General features: G+C 45.3%; 1 protein-coding gene across 1 annotated transcript in view; it reads right to left on the bottom strand.

Annotated features, from left to right (window-relative positions):
* CDYL2 (chromodomain Y like 2) overlaps positions 1-20,729 on the bottom strand; it is a 163,285-nt gene that overhangs the window by 27,181 nt on the left and 115,375 nt on the right. Inside the window, exon 3 of the mRNA XM_072731472.1 lies at positions 1,027-1,244. Coding sequence (XP_072587573.1) covers positions 1,027-1,244 — 218 coding nt within the window. The remainder of the gene's footprint in view (positions 1-1,026; positions 1,245-20,729) is intronic.

The following is a 20,729-nucleotide window of genomic DNA, read 5'->3' as shown; positions in this document are numbered from 1 at the left end:
AACAGACAATAACAAGTGTCGACAAGGATGCAGAAAGACTAAAGCCCCTGTACACAACCAGTGGAAATGGAAAACAGCATGTGAAACACAGTCTGGCAGTTCCTCAGAAAGTGAAATAATTTCAGAGTTACCATACAACCCAGCAGTTCTGCAAGGAGGAATATATCTGAGAGCACTGAAAGCACATTCACATGGAAACTTGTACACAAATATTAGTCCTAACACAGTAGTCAAAAATGGAGCCAATATAAATGCCCATCACTGAACAACTGATGGACAGAATATGGCACATCCACACAAAGGAAACGAAGGGAGCAATGACGTGTGCTACCCAGGGATAAACCTCGAAAACATCATGTTCAGTGGAAGAAGCCAGTCACAGAAGACCACATACTATACACTTCCATTTATATGAAACGTCTGGAATAGGCAAATCTCTAGAGAAAGAAAGTAGATCCATTGTTGCCAGGGACTTGGCAAGGGAGGATGGGGAGAGGATGCTAATGTGCATGGGGTTTCCTTTGGGGGTGATGGAAATGTGCTAGAACTAGATCATGGTGATGGTTCTGTGCCCTTGTGAATATACTAAAAAAAGTACATGTTAAAAGGGTGAAATGTATGGTATGTGAATTATATCTCAATTGAAAAAAAAAAAAGTAACTGAGCTGAGTGAGTATGATTTCATCCAAAGCAAAGAAATTTGACATGCTTAGACAAGCCCAAGATATGGTGTTTGGATTCCAGGGCTGCCCTCTGACTAATTCTGGGACACTGATCGGTTTTCTGAATCTCTCCATTTACCAAGGTCTTCATCTGTAAAATGGGATAGTATCATTACCTGGTCACAAAGATCAAATAGATAATGTATATAAAGTGATTAGCACACTGTGTCCTACAGTCAAGTCTGCATGTGCATTGCTGGCTTTTGTCATCAGCTCCCTGATGGAACAAAGAGGAAGCTGGTGCCCCACTCTGCATGAGAAGCCCTCTCCAGCCTGACCCTCCCCTCCGGTCCCTGTGTCTCACCTCGGGGGTCAGCGCGTTGTTGTCCGAGGTCTGGCTGGACAGCAGGATGTGTGTGAACCCCTCTTCCTTCCGCACGACAATGTCCCGAAACCTACAGTTGCTTTCATTCTGGCGGACGCTGTACCTGAGCCTCTTGTCAAAGACATAGTCCTTCTCTGCTTCCAGCTTCCTCTTCACGGGGCTGTGCAGGTTTAATCCCCCGTTGGTCAGAGCAGAGCCTTCCAAAATCAGATAACCAAAGTGAGAAACTGACATAGGAACAATCGCACAAGAGGGTGATCACAGGACGTTCAGATTGGATATGGCCGGGACCCTCACACACCTTCTGTTCTTGGGTGAAGGGCCCAGGGACAAACTGCTTCATCTCCAAACCTGAACTAGGACAGAGAGAGTTCTCTGTGCAGGGCCCCAGATGATCCTTGATCCCCCGCCCACACATCTACCCATGAACCTCCGCCTCTGTTCATACGACTTTAGCAGCAAGGAAACCACTACTTTGAAAACTGATGGCCACAAGACGAAACAAACCAAAACACTGCAGCTGTATTCATAATCACCAAAAACTGGAAGCAACCAAAATGTCTTTTAAGAGGCAACTGAATAAACAAACTGGTACATTTGTACAATGGAATATTATTCAGCAATAAAAAGAAATTAGTTATCAAGCCACAAAAGTATGCAAATGAATCTTAGATGCATATTGCTAAGTGAAAGAGGCCTGTGTGAAAGACTATGCACTGCACAATTCCAATTACATGACATTCTAGAAAAGACAAAAGCTTAGAATCAATCAAAAGATCAGTGGTTGCCAGGTATCAGGTGGAATTAGAGGAGGTGGAGTAGGTGAAACACAGGGGATTTCTGAGGGCAGTGAAACTACTCTATGGGATACCACGATGGTGAATGTGGGACATGAAGCATTGGTCAAAACCCAAAGAACTCTGCAGCACAGACAATGAAGCTTAAAGTATGCAATTTAAAATTAAATAAACTTAGGAGACTGGGGGGATCCAAAGATGGCACACAGAATGTGATCAAAGAGTCAAACTGTATGACAAATGCATGCAAAGACCTCACGGAAGGGAGTGGGAGGACCTCACAACCTCAGAAACTCTAGGAATGACTAGAATCTGTAAAACTAAAGACGAAATAGCTCATAGAGAAACAGCGTGCTCCAGTTGGCAAAGCCGATTCCCATGGAGTTGGGTGAGAGTTCAGAATTCTGACACCATTACTCATGGTATCAACCATGGGTGCCACAGCTGAATGGGTAAGTAAACAGACAGGAGGATGACAGGAGCAATGCTTCTCGCCACTGGAGTGGGAGTTTACAGATGAGCATGGGTGGGAGGCTAGAATGATCTGGGTAGCAGTAGATTCAGTGTGGAAGGCATCAGTATGAACTCATGTTTAGCTGAATGCAGATACAGACAGTTACATTCAGACATAATTTCAGTTACATATGTGGACGCAGGACAGTATACACACATGTATTTTCTCACTCTGTTAGCTGAGAGGGCCCAGAACCATTGACACCCCAATAGGAGCAAGCACACCGAGGGCCCAGATGTTGGTGTCTGATACCATTCTCAGTTAAAGGAACCAGGATTCCCTGAAGAAATGGCGGATTCCAGGCTTGGGGCAGGAAACACACAGGATAAGCTTGTAGTGGTGGAAAGGAAGTAGTAAAAAAATTAAAAATAAAAAAATAACCTCCTCAGTGAAGAGACATGTCAAAAGGACAGAGGAGCCAACTGAAAGCACTCTCAATGGCCAAAGGTTGAAAAATTTGGGGAACTGAGAATTGCATTATAACTGAAAGCAAAAATCAATACCTGTGAGTCCATACTGATGTCAGTAAATGATCAAATTAATAAATGAAGGGGGAGAAGAGACAAATCTCCCATGCAGGATTCCAAACAGTTTATGTAGATTCTCTGCCCACAGGGAGGTGAAGCCTAAGTGTCCCCACTTGTTAAGTGTGGGCTGTGCCCGGTGACTTCCTTCCCCATGGCACAGCATGTAGAGGGTCGGGGGACAGGCGGTGTAACTGGACAGTGGAGAAACCTGGCTGGGGTAGACGGAGAAGCCAAAGCCCCTTCAGCCAGGTGACGGAGACCAGCATCAACAGTGATGAGTCACAGTGATGGTGTGTGCCCCCAACACCATGTGTGGTCTTCCTCCCAAAAACCTACAACCCCAGTCTAGGCATGAGAAAAAGACTGAACAAACCCAAATCAAGGAGCACTCTACAAAATAATTCATCAGTGCACTTCAAAACTATCAAGGTCATCAAAAACCAGGATGATCTGTCACAGCCCAGAGGAGCCTAAGGAGACACGACCACGCATTGCAATGTGAGATCCTGGGTAGGATCCCAGAACAGACATTAAGGCAAAATCTAAGGAAACTTCAATAAAGTAAGGACTTTGTTAATGACAACGTATCATTACTGGTTCATCAACCATAGCAAATGCACCATACTAATATAAGATGTTAATAAGAGGAGGGAGCTGAGTGTGGCATATAGAGAAACTCTCTATATTGTCTTCCCAATATATCTGTTAAGTCTAAAACTATTTTAAAAAGTGAGGTTTATTTTATTTTATTTTAAAGTTGAGTTAATAATAATAATTTTCTGGGACGCCTGGGTGGCTCAGTGGTTGAACAACTGCCTTCAGCACAGGGCGTGATCTCGGGTCCTGGGATCAATTCCCACATCAGGTTCCCTGCCGGGAGCCTGCTTCTCCCTCTGCCTCTGTCTCTGCCTCTCTCTGTGTGTCTCTCATGATAAATAAATAAAATCTTTAAAAAATGATAATAATTTTCTAAAACCCCACAAAACAGTTCTCAGGTAATTCTGACATGCAGGCAGCTTTGAGAGCCTGGACCCATGCTTCTTTCACTTGGGTGTGCATCAGAATCACCTGGAGAACCATTAAAAGTCCACCTGCTGGGCCATACCGCAAACTGCTATCCCTGCTTCAGCAACCAGGCTCTGCAAACCAGGGTCCAGACAAACGAGGGAGGGGACCATCCATCACCAAGTACCCCCCCTGATGCCCAGGTGAGCCCTCTGCTTGAATGAACGCTGGTGGGGGTCTGAAGATCTTGTTGAGCATCCTCTACCTGCTGGGTGTGGTGGGTGACTGGCCCATGCAGGATGGAGCTGTGGGGATGTAGGAGGAGGTACAAGGAAACAGAGAGGGATGTGTTGGAGCCTCTCATTTAGTTTTTGGCAGGGATGCTGGAACCCAATCAAAGCTGGCCCCTTGAAGTACAACCTGCACCCTGCTTAGGAAAATTATTACATGGACAGAGTGAACAGGCCCTGTTGGCTGATCCCCTGAGAGCAGGTTATGAGTACGAAGAAAGGGAACATATTTAAAGGACCCAGGACACAGTAAAGCAATGAATGAATGGTGGCTCTTACTTCCATGATCATTATTGCCTGGCTCAGTACACAAGTATTCCGGCAGTATTTTCTGCATGAACCCTGTCTCTCCAACAATACCGTAGGCATCTTAAGGGCAGGACCACTGTCACACACAACACAGCCCAACATAATACTTGTGTACCAAGGCATTCACAGGAATTATTCCTTGGCCCCTGGAGCCTTGGGTCACCCTGGGGGTGGATTCAGATCCTTACTAAGCATCGTGGGTCTCAGAATCTCAAGAACCAAGTCAAAGGCAGGGAGCAGGAAATGACACCCCCCCCCCCCCGGGGCCCTCTGGGAGGTCCCAGCATGCTGGGTCCCAGCCAAGTGAGCGCCCAGCCACAAAGTGGCACAGAAGCTGCAGAGCCTGTGCCTTCAGACAGCGTCCTTGAAGCCTCCTCATCTTGTACTTTCCCATTACTCCAGGCAACTGGGCTTTGTCTAGCCCTATGATGCAGGTAAAATGATTCAATGAACTCCGGAAAGTAAACGCGAGCATTTAATTAAAAGGCTGGTGTAGAGGGAGCTGTTTCTTCAGGGTTAACCTCAAAACCTTCAACTCCTCAGAAGAGCTTCCTAATTGGAGCTGGCCAGGGTTTCTGTAGCATTCCAGGCAGATCCATGCCATGGCCCAGCTGGCAGAGCTAAGCGCATCATAGAAGCCGCCCTCGGAGGACACTGACTCCTGCTCGTGGGAAGTCAGAACCTCAGCATGGTTCTGCAGGCCCGTGCGCACCAGCGCCTTCCATACCAAAATCCTCCTGCCCCCACCTCAACCAAGTCAAGGCGCTAATTAACAATTATATGAGAGAGGAGGACGTGAGGCTTATCTTTTGTGAGCAGTTCTATATGTTGTCTACAGATCTCTCAACAGCCCTATGAAACTGCCTGTTTTTGTCTACTTTGCAGGTAAAGAAAAGTGAGTAACTTGCTGGAAGCCACAAAGATTTTAAATGGTACAGCCAGGAATGGAGTCAGCTCTCCCTCATTTTACTTATTCATTTGAAATCTAATTATTAAAAAAAAGAAATCTAATTATTTATTACCTTCTATGTATGGGCCAGCCAGATGCTAGATGATGAGATCCAATAAAAATCAGAGAAATAATGTCCCTGCTTTCACAGAGTTTGCTTCGTGTCGGGGAGATGAAAAGTCAACAAATAAACTATTACCTAAAATCGTGACAGATGAGAAAATAGAGAGTGACATGACAGAGAATAATGAGGGTGGTGATCTCTGTAAATCCAAAGCCTGTGATCTTTCTGCAAAGGCACAGGATAAAGTAGCCCCCAAAGGACCACCTGACCAAATAAATCATATAACTATCTGAGGAAAACAGAGCTGTTTGTTCTCCATCAGGACACTGGGCTCACATCTCTAATGGTGACTTGGAAGATGTATCATCTCTGGGCCAAATAAAAGAGCAGAACCTTCTTGGGGGCCTGAATTCACATCTGAAACTAAGTGGCTAACACGGGCCCAACATTTTAGGAGGTGCAGAGGAGAGCCTCATCCCAGAGCCCCTCAGATGCTTCTGTCACATGGGGCTGCCCACAAGGCCTCTCCCCTCTGTGACATCATGCTTCCTGAGACTGTGGCAGGCTGACCAGGAAAACACCATGGGACACAGTACATGCTAGAAGCATGGAAGTCTAGGGCTTTGCAGCCAGGCAGCATGGAAATTCCAGCCCTACGTTTGCTAACTGGGAGAAACAAGGAAGCCACATGGGCTCTTGAGCATCAGTCTACTTGATTAGAAGATGGGGCCAACAGGACCTGGTTTTCAGGGTTGTTTTGAGTTCAGTTAAAGAGCCAATATGGGATTAGCAAGTGCCCAGCTCATCCTAGGCACTTCACAAATGTTAGGCAGCAGACCCCAAGTCATTCCAAAAAAGAGAAATAAACTGGTGAGTCTTCATAGCCATGCCCTCCTCCTCCCAAGACCCGGGATATGGAGTTCTCGGTAGAGCAGACTGCCTGCCCTGTGAGTCCATAAACCAGGGTGAAACCCAACAAGGGGTCAGCGTGCAGACCCCCACACTCCATATCATGAGCTGCAAGGCTGGGTGGCTCACTCACCCACTCCGTGCCTCTATCACCAAGTGTGGATTGGGAAAAAAACATTCCTGCTTCACAGGATTGTTGCCAAGTAAAGGAAGTGATGGCTGCCGCATTCCTGGGATGCAGGACAATTTCCTTCCTTCTTTTCCCTTCAAACCTTCCCACATTCCTTCCTTCAGAGTAAGTACAAAGGGGCATTTGACGTTAAGAAGTTTCCATAAAATTACGCTCTGACACAGCCTCTGTGCTCCAAACACGCGGAAGTGGCAGATAAATACCGGGCTCACAAACAAGATAATCATCTCTGTGTGTGAGGTAGAATGTCGACACAAAGCACTACGGGGGACTGGGAGTGCCAGGCAGGAAGTACATCTAAGGGCGGCTAAGACCAGTGTCCCACACAAGATGGGATAGGAGACCTGGGTCCAGCGCTTGACTCCAGGGGATAGCACGAGGCCTCCTCCACGAAGGCAGAACAAAAACAAAGCTACGAGCTGCCCCTGGCCAAGCTGTACTGGGAGCTCCAGGCCAGGTGGAGGCAGACACAAACTATCAGGGAGGAAGCAAGGAGAAAGAAGGCTAAGAAAATCAAAACAAGAATTTCCCTCTTAAAATGAGTCAGACACCTAAATTCTAAAACCTGAAGACCTCTAACGCTTAGAAACCTAGCCAACAAAATCAACATTTGTGACATAAATTACTCCAAAGAAGATAAATGAGTATCATGGAACAATCTGAAAAGGACTGTAAAACAGGAATGTTTCAAATGCTCAAAGTGACAGATGCAAAGAAAAAAAAAAACGCATTCATTGAAAATAAACAGAAATTCTCAAACAAAGGCAAAGAACAAATGAAAAGAAAAATGGCAAATGGCAAATGGGAGAAAAATATTCACATGTCACGGATAAAAGACTAAGATCTGTAAATTGTAAGAAGTTTTAAAGACTTCTTGGAGACAGAAGGCCCCAAACTCTTCCTTTAACAAAGAGTGGACAGAAGATATGGGCCAGCATCCACAAATCTTACATGAAAATGGCTCTTAAACATAAGACCTCAACTTTCTTTGATCATGTAAATTAAAACCCAAAATAATGGAGTAAGAATCAAAACTATACTGAGATACCATTTCTCACCCATCCACTTGGCAAAAGTTCAAAATCCTGATACTGTGCTCTGCCAGAGAGGATGTGGGGAGTCAGGCATTCTCTTAATTGTGGGTGGGAGGCAAAATGGCATAACAGCAATGGAAAGGACCTTGGCAACACGTGACAAAACTGTTCATGTGCTTACTCTCAAGCTCACAATCCAATTCTAAAAATCTGACATCAACATAAACCTCTAACAGTACAAAAATATATGTGCCTAAGATGACTCCCTGCAGGGCTCTTTGCAATTGCAAAATATTGGAAACTATCTAAATATCCAAGTATGGGTTGGGGAAATAAAGTTCGTTGGGGAAATAAAGTTGGGTGTATCCACACAATGGAATACTATGCAGCTGTTAAAAAGAATGAGCACTGTCTCTGTGAACTAATAGGGAGTGATTTCCAAAATATATCTTCGAATAGAGAGAGACAAGGTGCAAAAGTACTTTACTTTTAGTGTAAGAAAAAAGGAGAAAAGGATAAATCTGACTATTTTTTGTAAAAAGAAAACACAGTGGGAATAAACCAGAAGGTAATGAAACTGGTTATGCAAATACAAGGGGACACAAGTGTCTGGCAGGGAAAATACAGGAGAAGGGGTGAGTAAGGGTTGACACCTCCCTGAGTGCATCTTTCTGTTTTAAGTCCTGGAAGTATATTAAAGCATGTCAAGAAAATAAAACCAATGAAGGAAAATAAACTGAATGCAAACAGAAAGTCATGAATCTAACCCTATTTTAAATGAGTAACAAAAGCATGCTGGGGGAGCATAGAGAACCAATATGAGTAACTTTTGAATGCACTATTATGACTTACACACCCTCGAACAAACCTTGAACTCTCCCTAGTGGGTTTGTTTTCATAATGGTTAGGTTGGGACAACTCCAGAATTATTTTATAGGCAGTATAGTATTGAGTAAATAAGTAAATGTGTGATATTGTGGAGAGACAGCATTCTCTGAATGGAAGAAGGGTCAAACAAAGATGGAATGGGGTAGGGAAGGAAGAAATCAGTGGGATTGGAATGAAGAAATTTGGACTGTAAAAGGAAAAAATTGGAATATGGACCACAGATTAAGTTATTGTATCCACGTTAAATTTCTGAAGTTTATAACTGTACTGTGTTGGCTTAAGAGAGTATCCTTTTTCTTACAAAGCACTCATGTTGTATATTAAGGGGTAAAGAGGCATGATATATGCAATCCATACTCAAGTGGCTCAGAAAAAATAATAATCTATATATAATTTGTATAATTACTTACACATAATATGAGTGTGAATGTATGTGAGTTTATACCTAAACATATACACATACATGTACATATAGATGTGGAGAAAGAGAGGGCAAACATGGAAGGAAAAATGTTTAAAACACCTGATGAGGGATGTCTGAGTAGCTCAAGTGGTTGAGCATCTGTCTTCAGCTCAGGGTGTGATCCCAGGGTCCTGGGATCGAGTCTCACACTAATCTCCCTGCATGGAGCCTGCTTCTCCCTCTGCCTACGTCTCTGCCTCTCTCTCTCTGTGCTTCTCGTGAATGAATAATAAATAAAATCTTAAAACAAAAACAACCCACCTGATGAATGTGAAAAGACCTTTATGATGTTTTCTGTAAGTTTTAATAACTTTACAACAAAAAGTCAAATATACTTTAAAAAAAATATCCTGCAAATAAGAATCAAGCTAAAAATCTCATCCATGAAATAACTCTACAAAAAGAATATTTGAAGAAGTAATAGGTTAGTATTTTCTAGAACTCAAAAAAAAAAAAAAAGGAAGTTCTCAGTTTGAAAAAAACACTGGTTACTAAGCAAGATGAAAAGGCAAATGATAATGAAACTGTAGCTTGTCAAGGATAAATAAAAGATCTTAAAATGTAGCCTGAAGAAAAAAAAACCCTACATATCACAAAACGTTGACAGATTGAAAGCAAGAGTGATACCACTGGCCTGAGAAGAAAAAGGAACTTCTGCCATCAGAATGCTGAGAAAATAGGTGTCGACCAAATCTTTTATACCTAGCTAAAACAGCATTTAAAGGCCTGAGTAAATGGGCATTTTCAGACACCCCAACATCAATAGCATTTATCTCCCAGAGTCTGAAGGAATTACAAAGAGAAACTTCACCATATAAAACAGTTAACTCAGAGGAAGACTTAGGACCGCGAAACAAAGCTGGTCTTAAAAATTTACAGCAAATGAAATTTTTTTCATAAATGTAATCACTGGCTATACAAATAATAAACATAATCTTTGCTGTTTAACAACATTGGGTGTACAAAATAAAACCAAGCTGTCCAATGAGAATTTAAAGCCAAGTAGTGTCCTCCTTGCTATATTCAATAGGAGGACATGATATGTGTTTGAAAAAACCTAGAGTTGAGTATATATGCTAAAATTTAAGAATACAAATACAATATGTGGCCGGCTTCCACGTCAGCCCAGGGTGAGGGAATCTATAAAATATACAGTTCATTAAAAAAAAAAAAAAAAAAAAAAAAAGCTTGAAAACATCAGGGAATGAGGAGGAGAGAAGAATCAGAGAAACAGAATGTAAAATAACAGAAAAAATCCAAATATATTAATTATCACATTACTCTGAAGGAATATTAGATTAATATTAAAAGATAGAGATGATCAGATTGAACAAAAGATGAAAAAATCTGGGTGTGTGAAGGATTCCCAAGGAGAGCTCCTTTTTTCTTTTTTCAAGATTTAATTTATTTATCTACAAGAGACACACAGAGAGAGACAAAGACATAGGCAGAGGGAGAAGCAAGCTCCCCACAGGGAGCCTGAAGGGGACTTGATCCCTGGATCCTGGATCATGACCTGAGCCAAAGGCAGATGCTCAACCACTGAGCCACCCAGGTGTCCCCCTAAAGAGAGATCCTTAAAGACAGAAAAAGTCATCTCAGCTCAGCTATAGGTTGGAAGAAAATGGGCCAATCAACCAAGAAATGAAGGAGAGATTCCAAAAGTATCAAGAAATGGTACACAGTCATCAATGTGCAGGAAGGAAAGGTGTCTTGGGAAATACACTGCAGTTTGTCAGATATGCAGAGAGAAATAGGTAAATAAGGGAAGCTGCCCTGGGATAGGGGAGGGCAGGGGTAAAGGGCTAGAAGGAGCCACAGAGGTCTGCACAGACCAGGGGCAGACCACAGGAGACTTCTACCACACAGTATCAGCTCCCAAGAAACATGCCCAGTCCAGGCAGGGATTAGGGTCTGTGCCCATTTTCCCCATCAAGACCATGTCGAACCTTAAGCACAGAAGGGCACAGAGAGGAAGGACAGGAAAGTTCAGGCAGATCACCAGAGGATGCTATCCCTAACTAAGGGACACACTATCCAAGCTACTTCCACATGCACATGGTCCTTCTCAGGAACTCAGGCAACTCTTTGATTATCACAGGCAGTGGGGCTAGGAGAGATCTACAATTGCCCAAAACAATCCAAAATGCAGATTTTGGGGTCAGTACAGCCTCATCCTCAAAGTCCTTTCTCTCAGTGGCTCACCATATGCAATATCTATATTTAGTTGGGTACTTACTATGTGATTCATGTAGCTTATCCAATTCTAACAAAAGATACAATTTTATCCCCATTTTACAAAAGAGTAAACAGAAAGCCAAGGTCATCATGCCATCAGAAAGTGCCAGGATGGGGTTTAACCTCCAGCATCTTGATTTCAAACTTGACACTTAATTCAAGCACCAAGGCTCAAATCTAACACTAGTCTTGGGCTCTCCCACTGGTGTTGGCTCTGCTTTTCTTCCTGAGAGTCCAGTCTTCGCTAAACAGTGCAGAGAGGAAAATTTGAACACTAAACTTGGACGGGTATCATATGATGCCAAGCTCATTCTGCTATGTTATCATCTGTACACCTGCTGGATGCGCCCACTGAACTCTCTGGGGACAAGCCTGAGAGTTACTCACCCCTGCATCAGTAGGACAGAGCACAGTGCCTGGTAAACAGTGACTGCTCTACAAAGTGCTCATCAGGGAAATGAATGAGTGAGAAACAAGTGGAGCAACCCCACTGTACCACAAGCCAACCTCGTAATGAACACTCCTGACGCTGGGGTGCATTCCATATTCATTTCTCCTTGTGTTGGTGGCCTTCCCACACCTTTGTGTTAGTCCCGTGCAAGGAAACATTTGTTTACTGAAATCAGGTTGATCTCACACCTAGATGACTCATATCACACCTGGCCTTCTGCCTCATGGCAGCCGAGCGAGATCTCACCTCTCAGAGACACCCAGGGAGACAATGCAGTGAGAGTGCTGTGAATTTTCCTTCCCTTGCACAGAACATAGTGACACCATTTATGGTCTGAGCCGTCACAACACAGAAGGAAGAGGTTGAGAGACCAGAGCCCGTCTCTGCCCTGGAATGCCCATGTGCTAAATGTCTCATCCCTCTCAATGCAGCTCTGTGGTTACCTGCTTGGGAAGTCTTCCAGAGCAGCTCATCCCTCTTCTTGTGGCTGTGTGTACATCGTTCTTCTTTCACACCCTTTACTCTACCTTCTACCATCCATTCAGCACATAATTAGTGAGTGCCCATGACACGCCTGGCACCTGAGACACACTGATGGGCAGACACAGACAGGGATCCTGCTTTTCAACAGAACATCCTGCCATGATGGAAATGTTCTAGACCTGCACTGCCCAACACAGTAGCCAATAGTTGCATGTGGCTATTGAAATTTTAAGATTTTTGTTTCATTTTAATAAACTGAAATCTCACCACACATACATGACTGGTAGCCACCATCTTGGACAGTGCAGGCAATCCTCCTGCAGGATCATTATCTTGCATATCTTGTAAATCCTGATGTACCTTTTCTCAACTGTCTGACTCCCTCCTCACCCTCAGATAGATTCATAAAGACAAGGGCAATGTTGGTCATTCTCAAATCTCCAGGACAGTGCAGCCCAGCATACAGAAATGGCTCAGGCACTGCTGGACCCAACCAATGAGTGAATAAATCAACAGTGCTAGACATATAATAGAGGACCTACAGAAGTTTCCAACTCCTAACCAAAGAAGAGGAAGTGAGAACAAGAGGCCAGAGAGCAGGCTAGGGCACCGCTACTGGGCCAACAGAAAGATGCAAGACTAGGCATCGCCCATCCTGCCCATTCTCCCTACTGTTCCAGGAGCTATCAGCGCCTTGGGAAGCAGACAGAATTCACAGAGAGAAGTTAGGCCTGGGACCACTGTAAGGGCAGGTCACACCGGAGCACCTTCAGCTACAAACTGTGGCAGAGGGGTGGGTGGTAGGAAGGCTTAAAATAAACAAAAGAGAAGATTCATCAGTTCCACGGTTGAGCAAAACCATCACTTTGTTGACTGCAGGGTTAGGGTTTTCCAGCTGCAGTTCTTAGAAGAGAAAGTGATAGTTCTTGTGCATGAGAGCCATTTCCTGGTCTGTGGTTGACTCACCAAAGATCCCTAAAGCATTGTGGATGGTTCTGAGAGCACGGCAAGGGAGGAAGGCGGGGGATGGGGGGGGTGCAAGCTTTACATGTCCAGCACATCAGCGGGGAATCAGACTTAGCAGCTGGGGACAGCAGAATCTTTCAACAAAAGCATGGCTGGACCAGGTCAGGATCTTCGTGGGGGTGGTGGTGGCTGAAGTTGAAAAGATCCCCCTAGTCACTGTACCCACTGGTGTCATGAGAGTTCAAAGTACCCAACTTGCATCTGAACTCAATACGTGTATGGTTATTTCATGGCTGAACCAGCCCGTAACTGACTCCAAGTATAAAATCCCTGAATTCAAGAGCAAAGTCCAAATTGACAAATGTTTTAAAGTCACACTTAGCCATGTTAACCATCATCCAGCATGTTATAATTATGCCTCCTGACATGCCTTGGATTTAAGGAAAGTTGGGGTTCCAGCATTACTTAGAATTGCTGGGAGGGATGGATCGTACACCTCATGCTTATTGTCAGATGACTAAATGTTTTAACCAGGAGAGCAAAGCATGAATCCAACATGTAAAATAACTTCATTAAAATGAACTTTTTCCAACAGATCAAATCACATCTAGATTCTTCCCAGGGCAACACCGACCCTCAAAGCACTATTAGGCCAGAATCCTAGACCACAGAGAGGCTCCCTAGTAACCTCAAAGTACAAAGTGACTTGGCTTAAATCCATTTTCTCATCTTTTCTTGCTGTGGCTCTGCTCCCAAACTCTGCCGGTGGGCCTGATCTGTCTTCCAACCTGAACTCTCCTGCCCCTAAAACATCCTCCTCCCAGGACACCCTGAAGTTCTCTGAAGTCCCCCGAAATTTCCTACCTCTGGGCCATTGCTTCAGCTGTATCCTGGGCCCCAAATGCTATTTCTCTCAACCTTCACACCAGATGCTCAGGGCCACCTGAAAGACTTCTCTTCCAGGCAGCTGCTCCTTCCTCCCCAGGCTCCTGGGCGCAGACAACAGCCCACCACAGGGCCCCCATGGCTATCTGAATGGGCCCTGAGTTCTCAGCAAGCTCAGCTTTGCAGCTGGTCATTTGGGACCTTCTGATCTCTTCACTGGCTTCACTAGCTTCAAGTTCTCTGGAAGACAAGGCCAGTTCCCAGCATGTGGTGGGCACACAGTTTAACTCTTTAACTGAATTGTAGAAAAAAAATAATGATCTCAAGAAGCTAAACCAAAAAAAAAAAAAAAAAGAAGAAGGAAAGAAAGAAAGCATTTTCAAACATGATGTAGCTCTCCTCTGAGCTCCCAGACAACCCTATCCCTCAGGAGGCAAAACTGCAGCAATCAAGAATATGTGTATGGAGCCCGACCCACTGGATCTGAATCCTGAGACAGCCGCCTACCAACTGATAGACCATAGGCAAGTTCTCTCACCTCAATATGCCCTAATTTCCTTCTCTGTAAAATGGAGAGAGAAATAGGTCCTACCTCTTGGATTAACTGAGTTACTCCATATATGGTGCTTAGAACAGGACACAGCTCATAACATGGGCTCCATAAATAAATGCTGCCTGTTTTGGTATGGTATGGAAATTGCTGATTTGTCTTTTCCCCATTTATTTGTCTTCTTCCCTAAACCGTGAGCATCTTGTGTTATTCATCATTATATTCCCAAGACAAGATAACAGTGACCCACTTCTAGGTATACACAGTGTCTGGCTTATAGCAATAACTAAATGTTTGAGGAAGAGGCCAGTGTAGTTTACTGATGATGCTCGAAGTGGGTATTATATATTTTCTACAAATTGTAATTAAGATACAGTGTCTACTGTGAAGAACATTCTTCCTTCTCGTCTTTGCCTGACCACACTCCACTCCTCCTTCAGGTCTCAGATTAGATGCTGCTTCCACCTAGAAGTCCTGTCTCTAACCTCCTCATTCTGGTGGGCCTCTCCCTCATACAGGGCGCTCCCATACCACGGTGCATTGCAACGTCTGGCTACTTCCTTGGGCTTTCCCACAAGATGCTGAGCTGGGACCACACCATCTCTCACACCCTACTGGAAACCCAGCATCCTACACCCTGTCTGGCACACACAGGTGCTCAGTTGTTTCCCTTTCCCACCAAGGGAATTTGAGGAGTTGCAGGTGGGAAGCCAGGCCAGTGAGGGGACATCTTGCTTAAACTCCAGGAACACAGCACAGATTCACTCTCCACCAGTATGGAGAAATGGGAGGAAATCGAGAAAGAGGAAGGTGGAAAAAAAACCCAAAAGATCTCTATAGTAAGAAGAAAAAAACACCTAGAGTTAAGAAGTCTCCAACCCAGTATCACTGTCACCAAGATGGTGGGGAGAAGGCTCAAAACCCCGATTTCCATCAAGAATGGGAGTGACCCGGTTGGTCACCCTCCTACCCAGAAGTGGAGCCTCCCAAACTCTCCTTCCTGGTTTACACAAAGAGAACGAAAATAAATATCCTATCGTCCAGGAAAAAATAGCAGGGCATCCGCAGTAGGGTTAAAAGCATGCCTTTGAGTAAAGCTAGAGGCCCTATCAGCACCAGGTCTAATAGTGGGAAGAAAAGTCATCTTTTACTGAGCACTCACTATGAACCAGGCCCCCACCATCTAAGCCCCTGCGGTAGGTACCATTATTTCCTGAGCACAGAGGTGAGAAAAATCAAGGCTCCCAAGCTGGGAAGACTTGCCTAGGGTCACTGGCTCCATGAGAGGTGAGGTTAGTACTTGACTCACAGACCCTCTGACTCCAAGCCCATCCTCCCCCTTTCCAGTTTCTTCCTTGTCATGCTGCCTCCAGAGTTTGAAGCAGGTTTAATTGAGAGATCTAATCCTTTCTGCAATGGGGATTTCTATTAAGAAGTCCACTGCATGTTCTCTGCAGAAAACAGAGAAATGCAGCCCAAATGAAATGCGCCCTGAGAAATGGATCTGCAGTAGCCCTGATGGGGGGCGGTGCTGGGGGTGGGGCTGGGGCAGTGGAGTGGGGAGCCCAGGCACTTGATGAAGAGCCTGTGAGACAGTGTGAATATTAAGGGGGAGAAGAAGTGCAGCAAGGAGGGCCCTCACGGCAGATGGTGAAAACAACTGTCAGACAGACAAGGGAAAGGGGATCCTTCCATTGCTGCTGCGAAGAACCTGACAAAACATTAGCTCTCCACGTCATGTCTCCAGGAGCAGGGAGTGCAGTGTGAGAACACAGGACAGCCCAGGGTGGGGGGTGACGCTGACATAAGTGAATGGGGGGGGGGCCTGGCACAGGACCCTCCTCTTACTGCAGTGAGGGATTCTTGCTTTCTCTCTTTCATCCGTTCATTCATCCACTCCCTCATTTGGCAGGTGTTTCCTAAGCACCTACTATGTGCCCGGCCATGTGAGACACAGCTGTGAGCAGAATAGAGACCACCCCTGCCCTCACAGAGCTCAGGACCTCAAGGAGTGAGGGACGCGGAGGGAGATCACCCACACAATCAGGACGTTACCCCGAGGTACGTGCTGTTGGTATAGAAATACTGCTCTCCATGTGCAAACAAACTGCAAGATGACTCACATGGGGTATCGCTGTTTGGGAGAGCCACGGAGGAGGAGGAGAGGCTGACCACCCACACAAGGGCTGGCGGGAGGGGAACACACATGCAGAACACGAAGAGACAGGTGTGGACAGGGCCCAGGGCCGGCCGGACTGGGCAGGCTTCTCGGGCCTGCAGCATGTGGGCCATGTGAAGGGCTTCCTCAGCCTCTTCCAGAATCTCAAACACTCTCCTACTGCAGGCTCCACCTGTCTGGTTCTCTGGCCAACTCTGACAACATAGAGGATTCCCTGGAGCTTCAGCCTCCCCTGGGGGGTGGTCTACAATCGCTGGACTGCCACATTCTGTGTGATAGGGCTCCAAACACGTACACATGGAGCCTTGGCTCTATGGCCCTGTGCCTGCCGTTGGCATCCCCACCATCCCTGCCTTTCTCCTGGCTCATTCTGGCTCATTCTATCATATTCAACTTGTGCATCACCTCCTCCAAGAAGCCCTCTCTAACTCCCTGACCAAGCTGGCATAGGCATCCCTGCCTGGAGCTGCCTCAATATCATCTGCTTCTATCTCTGTGGTGCAAGGCACTGCAATGACTTGTCTAAACAGTTCCTGCTATAGGGCAGTCACTCCATGAGTACTGGCTGAGTTAACATACATAAGAAAGGATTAATATGCACAATAAAGGAAAGTGCTCTAAAATGCAAGTAGGAAAATACAAAAATCTGGTTAGAACACTGGGAGAGATTTGAAATTAGAGTAGCTAATATTTATCAGACGTCTACTCTATGGCAGGTAATATTCTTAGGACTTTCTATGAAGGAATTCACTTATTCTGTACCCCAATCCCACGAGATGACTATATCTGTAGTTTATGAATGAAGAATTTGGCCCAATGAGGCTGAGCCATTTGCCAGAGGCGACGCAGACAAATGCCTGTGTCCACCCGCCACACTGAGTGTTGGTAGTGAGACTATGTTTGGGCCACTCCCAGGGAAAGAAATACCCCCTGGCAGGAACACAAGAAGATGCTCACCCTTATTTGTGAACTAAAATCACAATGACAGAGCTTAGAAAAGCAGGGCAAACACTGGGAATAGCCAGGGTTGGCAAGAGGGTGTCTTTGGAGACAGCATAAGTGTTCATTAGAGAGAGAGAGACAGTTTGTCTGGACACTAGAGAACTCTGAGTGGCTAAACGGGGAAGCAGACCCACATGCCTGACACAAATGGATTTTTAAGTTAAAACAAGATGTTCTCACCATTTCCAGTCTTCACTTGGATATCACTGTTCTCGTGAAGCCTTGGATTCTTGTTGTGTGTGTGGTGTGTGTTCCTTTTAATCTGAGGCCCAGAGGGAAATCACTCAGTACTAGTCATTTGGCTTCCCTGGAAGGCCAAGTCAGCATCTTTGGAACCACTAAGGATGGCTCAAAGGCAGGCCCCCTAGGGGTGCTGGCCAGAATCGTGCCCCAGGACATGGAAATATGTACTGGTTTGAACTTTAATCACTGTGGTGCCTTTTGTCCTTCTTAAAACTGTTCACACACCTCTGAGAGCTTTAGCATCACCGGGCATGGCACCATGCCCCAAGTCCTCCCCTTGGCTCTCTGTGTCATGACCTCCTTGACTGAGACTCAGTTTCCTCATCTAGAGGTAAGGCTAATTATGGCAAACTTTGTTGTGTTGCTATGTTGTGAAGCTGCTAACTCAGAGAAACGCTGAGGGGATTGAATGATATCCAGTGTGCCAGACACAAAGAAGGAGCTCAGCGCCACCACTATCATAGTCATCAGAGAAGACTGGCCTTTTGTCTGAGTATTGGGGTGTGGGGGTAAGCCATGGCCCCGGGGGTCCACCCTGATGGGGAGGAGTGACTTTTCACCAAAGTTGGCAAGCCAGTTTTCATTACTGTTTTGAGACCTCCTGCAGACAATGCACCCCACCCCACTGCCTATACCCTTCGGAGGGTGGAGGGACAAGCTGGGGGGCAGAGGGGGCACTTCCACTGCTCACCCACTTGCTTGGGTTCACCACTGATGAATGTCATCTTGGAAACAGTTCCTAAGACTTGTTTTGAGGTAGTTGAGAGGAAAAGAATATCTGAGCTGACAAGGAAAGCGATTAGGCGATTTCCGAATCTTGACATCAGCTTCTGTGGATGCCAAAAATCAAATCCAGGAGCAGGGATCCAACTATAATGCTGATTTCCCCCTTGGACTCGCCATTGGTCAGGTGACAGTCAGATTTTCCATCACAGTCTGGCACATTCGCTCAGAGGCAGTGGCCAAGTTGGAAGTTCTTCACGTTACCCCATAAGAGCATCTTACGTTCATTCATTAGCACCAGTCACTGACTAGCTACGCTTTGAAAGACAAACGGGACAAACTCCCTAGGCTGCTGTTGTTATTACTGGTTTGGATGATGACCCACTTTTGAAAAACAAAAAAAGGTTGGTCAGAGTCTGTGGGCCTGGGAGTGGGTGTCTGAAGTGTGTCAGGAGGGCAGCTGTGCCAGGGAAAACAGACACCTGCATTAACAAGAGGCCGCCGATGTGATTCACCCCGTGACCATGACGCTCTGGGCCAGCTTCCCCTCGGCCTCTTCTGGAGGCAGGCTGGGCACCTCAAGAAGCAGTGGTGATCCTAAAGGTCATGAACCGGAGTCATGTTCGGGGCACAGAGTGAGTAGTTTCTGGAGGTCACAATTTTGAGGAAGTATCCAGGACTTTTATCACTATATCATTAAGTAGAATGATCTATGATTTTCCTCGCTCTTCCCGTCCTTGCCTGGTTTGGAAATCCAGGTAGTATAACCTCATCAAAGGAGTTAAAGTGTCTCCCTTTTTTCTGTTCTCTGCAATCATTTGGATAAGGAGGGATTATCTGTTCTTGAGTATTTGGTAGGCTCACCTGTAAAACCAGTTGGGCCTCATGTGCCTTCTTCCTGCTTTTTTGATGAGCACTTTAGTAATGACAGAGTTAATATTTATTTAATAATTATGGATCTATTCAGGTTTTCTGGCCATCCTTGAATTCATTTCAGTAAGTTGTATTTTTTTTTTTTTTTTTTTAGGGAATTTTTTAGGGAATCCAGGGTTTCAAATTGAATGGCACAGAGTTAGTCACAGTATCTCAGGCTTAGAAGGATTCTATCCTTCCAGTAATAAGCAACAAACCAAGTCCATGAAGTGGCCCCTGCCCCCCTAAATCAGGGCATGTGTTTGTCAGGGATCATGGTTTTAGGAACTTCCTTATACTGCCTGCCAGAGGGGCAGTGGTGAAGAGCCCAGCTCCAGAGTTGAATTGCCTGGATTTCTCTTCTAGTTCTGACTTGGGCACATGTAGCCTTAGTCTCCTCCTCTGTAAAATGGGTAGAACGGCCATAGCTAGCTCTCAGGACCATGTGAGGATCACACAAAGTACTTCATAAAGCCCAAGGCCTCAACATAGGGGAGTTCTCTAAAACTTTGAACTTAACTTCTAATTTCACAAGGTTTTAACTTAAGATTCTCATGAATGCCAACTGAAGGTCCAAAGCAAGATCACTCCTACTTTGTCCAGTACCACCAACTGATATTCACAACCACTGTGTGTCCTTTTCATCTCAACCCTCTTGGTGCTCATTAGTCTAGAGCAGCGGATCTGTGAGTGGGGTCCCTGGATCAGTGGCAGCATCTGGGAACATTCTAGAAATGCAGATTCCTGAGCTCCACTGCACATCTACTGTATCAGACACTCTGGGGTTGGCATGACAGCCTTGTGTTGGGACACACCCTTCAGGGGATTCTGATACTGGCTCCATGTGTGACTGCCCTAAGTTCTTAAGAGCCACGGGGCACTACCCACGTTCCTGCTGAGTCCCGAGGTGCTTTTAGAGCATGCTTACTCCCCTACGATCAATGAAGGGCAAAACGATAATCACGCTGGGAGAAGAGTGGGAAGAGATAAACAAACATTACAGAAGTGAAAGCTGAGATCATTTTAAAAGATCAATGGAGAGAAATGGCAAATGTTGCCTGTTTGCATGGGGTGACTCATTCAATGATAGGAACCATTCTGAAAACACTGA

This window comes from Vulpes vulpes, chromosome 12 (assembly GCF_048418805.1).
Source record: "Vulpes vulpes isolate BD-2025 chromosome 12, VulVul3, whole genome shotgun sequence".
Classification (NCBI taxonomy): Eukaryota; Metazoa; Chordata; class Mammalia; order Carnivora; family Canidae; genus Vulpes; species Vulpes vulpes.
This window is presented reverse-complemented; position numbering and strand designations above follow the sequence as displayed.